This window comes from Clupea harengus, chromosome 25, assembly GCF_900700415.2.
Source record: "Clupea harengus chromosome 25, Ch_v2.0.2, whole genome shotgun sequence".
Classification (NCBI taxonomy): domain Eukaryota; kingdom Metazoa; phylum Chordata; class Actinopteri; order Clupeiformes; family Clupeidae; genus Clupea; species Clupea harengus.
The window spans coordinates 9,992,604-10,000,152 of NC_045176.1; the positions used below are offsets into that span (position 1 = coordinate 9,992,604).

A 7,549-nucleotide genomic window follows, 5' to 3' on the forward strand; every position below is an offset into this window, starting at 1 on the left:
GAGAAGCTCATCCATGCTTTTATTTCCAGTAGAGTGGACTAGGTCTCTTAACTGGTCAGTCCAAAAACACCCATTAAACAGCTGCAGCTCATTCAAAATTCTGCAGCTAGAATTTTATCCAGGACCAAGAGACCCCAGTTCTAAAATCACACTAGCTTCCAGATAGTTACAGAATAGACTATAAAGTGCTGCTATTAGTCTATAAATCACTGAATGGTTTGGGTCCTAAACACATCTATGATATGTTTAAAGAGTATAAACCAAGTAGGGCTCTTAGATCGATGGGCTCAGGTCAGCTAGTAGAGCCCAGATTCCAAACAACACAGGGTGAAGCAGCGTTGAGCTGTTATATTGCATACAACTGGAACAAACCAGTTCCAAATGTACCCCAAAAAACATTTATCTTTTCATGTGCTGAATTTAGAGCTCTAAACTGGCACCCCATTCTTACGGCGCCCACTTATCACGTATCTTCTTCAATTATTACAATCTTTTAATCAATAGGCCTACTTTATTTATTGATTTACTTTGTACTTTTTTTTGTAATTATATAACATTTGATCATTTCATTTTAATTATTTTAATTATATGTTTTTCACTTTGTTTTTCTTTTTCCTTCGGATGTTCCCTTTGCTTTCTTTTATGTAAAGCACATTGGATTGCCTTTGAACGAAATGTGCTTTATAAATACATGTGCCTTGCCTTACCATGCCTTATATTAAAATATATATTATATATAATCATTCAAAAAGATACAGTATGTCAGCTCAATTCGTGGCTTAACTGGAATGATAAATAGCCTAATGGGGGTACACACAATTCTAATCTATTGATAAGGTAAAATAAATGTGGTGTCTTCATATAATTACTTTTGCCCAAGGTGATGAAGAAATATTCAACATAACACAGTCGTATGCATGGCCTAAACGATTGGGAAATTGTCTATTTTATTACAGATTTGATGGGTTGTCTTGTGTTCGAGCGTAAAGCATCCATTTACAGCAGCCTACATCAATGACTAACTCAGCCTGAATCAATGAGGGCTGCGACCCCAGGTTCTCCCTTCAGTCCATCTACACACCACCTACCTCTTTCTCCCATGATGCAACAGCAAACAAAGGGGTAGAGCAAGAGGACGACTGAAAAGGGGGAGAAAAGTTTTAAATGCTTAACATCATGATTCTAGAGATGTTTAAACCTCCAGCAAATGCCTCTCATTCAAACGTATATCCTGACGAATTGTGTTTTATGCTGTAAATCGCTAATCCAGAACACGGCAAAGCGATTTTTTATCATTTAGCTTGGGAAGCTAGTTAGCAGTAGCCAACGACAAAGCTAGTCCATCAAAAACGCTGTATATTTGGTGGTGCGAGTTGTAGGAGCCTTTGGGCTAAACCTTAGCGACATTAGCTTCTTGTTTTATTTCAGTATGTGATTCAGAGCTCTTCAGGAGATACTACGGAAATACACCAGTTCTTGTCTTTTGGATGTGACAGGACGACAGGTAACTGTGTACTTTCAATCTTACGAGATGTAAAAAGTTCATCGTTTGTATGAAATAGCTTTCTTTGTGTTTGTCCAGTAACACAGCAAGCTTGTTTGGCTAGCTAGTTGTCAAGTTAGCATTAGCCAGCAAGCTAACTAACTATTTATAATATCTGGAGTCACTAGCCTCGTGAATTAGGCCCACTGTGTCCTATAATACAAGATCACCCTAAATTAGTCATGATGTCACTGTAAAATAATATATGTATGTGCGTCTGATTAAGAATGTTGGTTATCTTAGCCAGGTCTTCATATAGTTAGTTTGTTACAGAAACATCAGAACAACTTAACTAGCTTACTGGCTATCTTCAGTATCAGTTCAAGTCTGATATGTAGCTAGCATGCTAACGTTCATCACGTTGTTTGGCTTGAAATCTTCTGGCTTCCTTAATCGCTGACAATTTAACGTTACCCTCAGTCTCAAGAGAACCCACCAACAAGACATTTAAGTTGTTTAGAAGCGTGAGACGTAAGGGTTAATCGTATGAATGATTGCACTGTTCATACTGTTTGTCCATACCATAGCTCCACCACAATAGCCTTACTATCAAATAGTAGAGAGGACAAAGTCTCTGGAGAGGAAAATGGAATAGGTGCTAAGTGTTATTGCCCAGATGTTACTAACCATACAGCTTTGCATTTGTTAAGTAACACTATGTGGGATGGTTCAAACTTTTCCACATTATGAAGCTTTAGGCTACAACATTTGAAAACACACCTGCATGCATCTTATCTCCTATGTAGTTTCAGGTCAGGCCTATATCATAGCCTATTTATGAATGTGGGTTATGATAATCTTGGATTATTAGAATGCAACGTAGTTTGACAAAAGTTGTGTGTTTTTATTATTATTACTGTTATTATTTGAACCTTGAGTTAAGTGTGTGTTTTAGTCTTGCATCATACTAGATAAGTGAGTACTAATCACTCATTCTTTTCCAGGAATGGCAGAGGTATTCACATGATAAACAATGTGCGAGCAGAGGGACAGGCAACTTGGTCATCTGTAAAACATTGCCTGAGTCACCCCCTTGCCTAAACTGGGGAGGAACTATCAGAATGAAGAAGATAAGCCTTAAGACCATAAGAAAGTCGCTAAATCTCAAAGGCAAAGATGAAAATGAGTTTGCTGCACCATCAACACTGGCAGCCGGCTTTGCAGCTGAAGACTCTCTGTTTGGAGGCTGTTACAGCAAAGATCTTGTCAATAGTGACTTTGATAATGAAGAGGAGAAAGGGTCCAAGAATCGCTCCAAGAGTGAGAGCCTTATGGGCACCCTGAAAAGGAGACTGTCTACAAAACAGAAGGTCAAAGTCAAAGGGAGTTCGCCGTCTGTAAGTTCTGTGGATGACGACACGTTCTCGTCATCGTCCGCGCCCATTGGTTTCAGTGACTTAAAATCCCAGCCCTCGTTGCGGTCCACCTCTCTCCGAAGCCACCATTACAGCCCAACCCCGTGGCCTCTCAGACCAGCAAACTCTGAAGAGACGTGCATGAAAATGGAGGCCAAGGTGAACGCCTTGATCCATTCATCCAGTGCTAGTCCTGCATTGAATGGTGTCCGGAAAGACTTCCTGGAATTTCCTAGAGATGGACTCTTTAAGGAGTCAAGTGATTCGTTGAAGGATCCTGAACCTCAGAATGGTGACCTTCATCTAGAAATTGACGAAAATGTGCCTGTAGTCATTGGCCTTGCAGCTCAAGACTATATCCAGTACACAATGCCTTTAGATGATGGACTGTACTCTGAAGAAGGGTCCCGCTCTTTCTGCCTGGATGGCACATCACCTATGGAGGTAGGGTCACAGTCAGATAGATGCTCTTTAAATGTTGATGAGGACCCCATCGACCAGGAACTGATGTCCCCAGACATCTTTATGGAACCGTCGGTCAACAGACTGCTGTTCAACACGGCCAACGTTTTGCTGCAAGGCTCTCAACTCGAAGCCCCTCTCTCTCCTTTGCTACCTCTGCTCCCGGGCAGTCATCTCCAACGGACCTTACCCGGATTTTTTAGTGGTACCCACGCTCAGGTTGCTGAGCGGGTCATCCACCACCTCAATTTTGACCCCAACACTGCCCCAGGGGTGCGGCGGGTCTACGATGCGGTTCAGAACAATGGGCCCATGGTGGTGACTAGCCTGACCTTTGAGCTAAAGAAGCTGGCTAGACAGGGTTGGTACTGGGGGCCGATCACACGGTGGGAGGCAGAGGAGAAACTGACTAACCTAGTTGATGGCTCCTTCTTGGTGCGGGACAGCTCAGATGACCGCTATCTGCTCAGCCTAAGCTTCCGCTCCCAGGGTAAGACGCTCCACACGAGAATAGAACACTCCAACGGCAGTTTCAGCTTCTACGAGCAGCCGGACGTAGAGGGCCACACGTCCATTGTGGATCTCATTGAACATTCGATAAAGGATTCCGAAAGCGGAGCCTTCTGCTACTCCAGGTCACGCCTACCCGGATCTGCAACCTACCCCGTCAGACTGACCAATCCCGTGTCCCGGTTTATGCAAGTGCGGTCCCTGCAGTATCTCTGCCGGTTTGTTATCCGTCAGTACACACGGATAGACCTGATTCAGAAATTGCCTTTACCGAATAAAATGAAAGATTACTTGCAGGAAAAGCACTATTGAAAAATGGTTATTATAGACTAGGAACTTCACAAGACTCGCTTGCTACTTGCACTTTTGGGATAGATGAAACAACAAAGCAGGTTTTAACGAATTTTAGACATGTTCTGGTGCCATTGCTTTTTTTTCTTTTTCAGAGGAAAAGATGAGAGGTGATGTGTGTTTGTGTGTTAGTGAGTTACAGTGTCTCCCTCCTACTAGATTAGATAGTCATTATGTTGTTGGGCATATCAAGTGCAAAGAATGTGATTTAGGGGATCAAATTATACTGGAATATTTTCTGCATGTTCATGACGAGAAAAGCTTATAGTGTTGTTCTTTGGTTGTGAAGATCAGTAGTTTTTGGACAAAGTAATCCATACATTTTTTTTTGTATGCATAAACACATACATATCCCAAATAAGAAAACGTGACAAGCACATTAGCGCCCCAAGCTTTACTAACTTTGAAGAAATGTAATCAGACGTGGATGCACACAGGGAAAATGTCTTAATGCTGTTCAGGGTTGCTTGTATTTTTCTGTAACTATTGACTCTGCCCACAGTTTCCACATTTGAATCATCCCCAGCGTTATAATTTCATTCCCTCTGCCCACGACCATTTTGGCTCAGTGATTATGCCACAGTATTGTGTTAACTGCTGTCAGCCTGAGTTTTATCCATAGATGCTCCCCCCCGTATCGAGTGCAGAGAGCCATACTTATAAGCTACATTAGCTGGTCACACAGGCAGTGTACTTCTATGTCCAATCAAGTTGACTTTCTACAGTAAGGATATCTGAAGCTATCTGTAGAAATGTTCATTATTGCCTTTTTTTCAATTTGGCTATTGTATTTTTCAACTTCCCTTATTTCAGCCAATACAGCTCCCCATTATGTATAATCCCTGAGAACCTGTTTTTGTTCTTTTTCTACATTTTAGTATTTGAAAGTTTTTCAATGAACGGTACTTTTTTGTGTGTTTGACAAACATCTTTCACTCTGATATTGTAATGGTGTTACTACATTGTTCTCATTTCTTGATGGTCATTTTGTTTTGTTTTAAATTGATTTCACATTTCCGGTGTTCAAGTATTATTGGGTGTTCCTTAAAATGTCAGAGACTCCCTAGAAGCTGCCAGTGCTTGTTGAGAACCTCCGAAATGACTCCTCCCATTGCAAAGGAGAAGTATTTACAATGGGGTTATTCTGGACATTCTGAATAACATTGAGGCATACTTCAAAAACACTGACACATAAGTGGCAGAATGGTTGGCAGGTCATTTTTAAACCGTACATATCGAAAGGGAAGACGTTTCTGCCTTATTCCACAAGGTGCAAAGAGATGTCATTGTTTTCCAGCTCTAATAGGTTAGGGTGCATATTTGTTGTTTTTATTTGAGAAATTATTTTATTTTAGGTTCAAATTCAGTTGGCAAACCAACCAACCTCTCCCACACATTTACAAAAGTTGGACAATAGTTTTCAAACGCTGGACAAGTTGATTTTGTTATTCAGTCATCTTAAATGCTTCATGTTACAGCCTTGACTGGATCTTGCCACAACAAACATGGAAGTGTAATATATGCAGCCATTTCCACTCATTTCTTCTTAACACATTTTTGCTAGTCAAACAGATATTCTATTGTCTGTGTGGCTTTATGCTGCCATTGCGGTTTCGTTTTGTATACAGACAGTGAGGCAATAATTTGGGCATTGTAAGGGGTAGAGTATTTTCTTTTGTTCTGTTTCAAAGTGAGTTTGGAAACTTGCTAACCTTACAGCAGTGCTTTTGTGGCTCGTAAACATTGATGATTATGGAGCACTTGGTTAAAAGATGTGTGAACCCTAGTTGTGCTGCACCATCCAGTTCAGAAACATATCAAATCGAAAGTGTTAGATTGGCAAGGTACCTATTTGTCGTACCTATGTTATTATCATTAAGACTGCAAGTGTATGGTTCCTTCAGAGGAATTTTTCACCTGCTGCTAAGCACCGTATGTGACCACGGGAGGATGGTTTGCAACAAGTTCAACATTCCTTTGATACTTAAAAGGGAAATTGATTCACGTTGTCTGTATTGCAATTGGGATACATTGAACAAAGTAGATTGTACCTCCAAACGTTAAAATCTGCATGGTTCAGAAATGTATGTATAACAGTAATTGACAGCAAAATGTCAACACTATTATGGGCCAAAATAAGTCATATTTCCACTGTTGGCGGAAAATGGGAAAGCCACACCAAATGTGACCCCTGTTTAGATTATCAAGCACCCTGAACACTGAATAATAATTGAATAATATTGGGAATGGTACTGGCTTGACATTCATATTGCAATGGGGAAGGACTGAGTGAAGTTATCCACAAAGCTGAGGCATGAGGCAAGTGTAACTGATAAAAACGTAATTAAATGCTTAAACAGCTGTAGTCACTTAAGCACAGAAACACGCCCTTCATAGTGTTTTCCAAGTCCTTGAAAGTGATAACTCTATCGTTCCTTATTCATTTAAGCTGCTGGTTAAGTCAGTATTTTATCTTCAAGTTAAGTATCTAGTTATATCCAGCCAGCGCTGTCTATTTCCTCATCCTTAGGTATGACCTTAGGGAAGTTTACAATTGTTCATACTAATTATTTTATGTCGCTTTGGGCCTGAGTTTATTCTGGTTTTTCAATTCAATTTTATTTATATAGCGCCAAAAACGATAAAATTGTCTCAAGAAGTATATCGACATTAACCACACATTTGGTACGTTGTAAAATGTTAATTTCTCCATACTGATTACTGATGGCCTTTCTGCTCATACAGAAATATGAATATATCGAATGTTGTTTCAATGTGGTTAGAATGGCTGGGCTTGGAAGTCACCTAGATGTGAACGTCTCTAAAATAGTCAAGTTGAAGTAGTGGTGACTCGATGGGTGATTATTGATGCCTATGGCTGCAGTGATTTTTTTTTTCTTTTTTTTTTCGGTTTTGGTTTGTTCCAGGTTTTTAGTATGCCCTTCAAGAAAGCAGTGTAAGCTCTGACATGCTTTTTGATGTTTTTGAAGGGTGAGGCTGTATACCAACATATTGCACATTTTGAATACAGTGTAAAAGGGTTTTTTGTATCCGCCGATACACCATGTAAATAAAAGACTTATTCTGATATGTGTGGTATGTGTGCTATATTCACAGTAGGCCTATAATCCTCTGGTATATTCACTGTGTATGTCTATCAATTCATTTAGGGCTTATGCTGAAACAATAGTGCTAAAGCCTTTCTGACTGAAGGTGTCAAATTTGCATTGATTACAGCTGCACAGGAGCGTTAAACCCCAGTCAGGGCCATCCTCATGCATACAGTCATATCTCAAGGCCAGCTGGTAGCCCAGAGGTGTGATTGGGC

General features: G+C 40.3%; 1 protein-coding gene across 1 annotated transcript; it reads left to right on the forward strand.

Moving 5' to 3' along the window:
• The first annotated feature begins 1,048 nt into the window (after nucleotides 1-1,048).
• Nucleotides 1,049-7,309, forward strand: socs6b (suppressor of cytokine signaling 6b). Its single transcript, XM_012828010.3, has 2 exons — nucleotides 1,049-1,504; nucleotides 2,488-7,309. The coding sequence occupies exon 2, from the start codon at nucleotides 2,605-2,607 to the stop codon at nucleotides 4,180-4,182; it is 1,578 nt and encodes a 525-aa protein (XP_012683464.1). The 5' UTR covers nucleotides 1,049-1,504; nucleotides 2,488-2,604; the 3' UTR covers nucleotides 4,183-7,309.
• The last annotated feature ends 240 nt before the right edge of the window (nucleotides 7,310-7,549 follow it).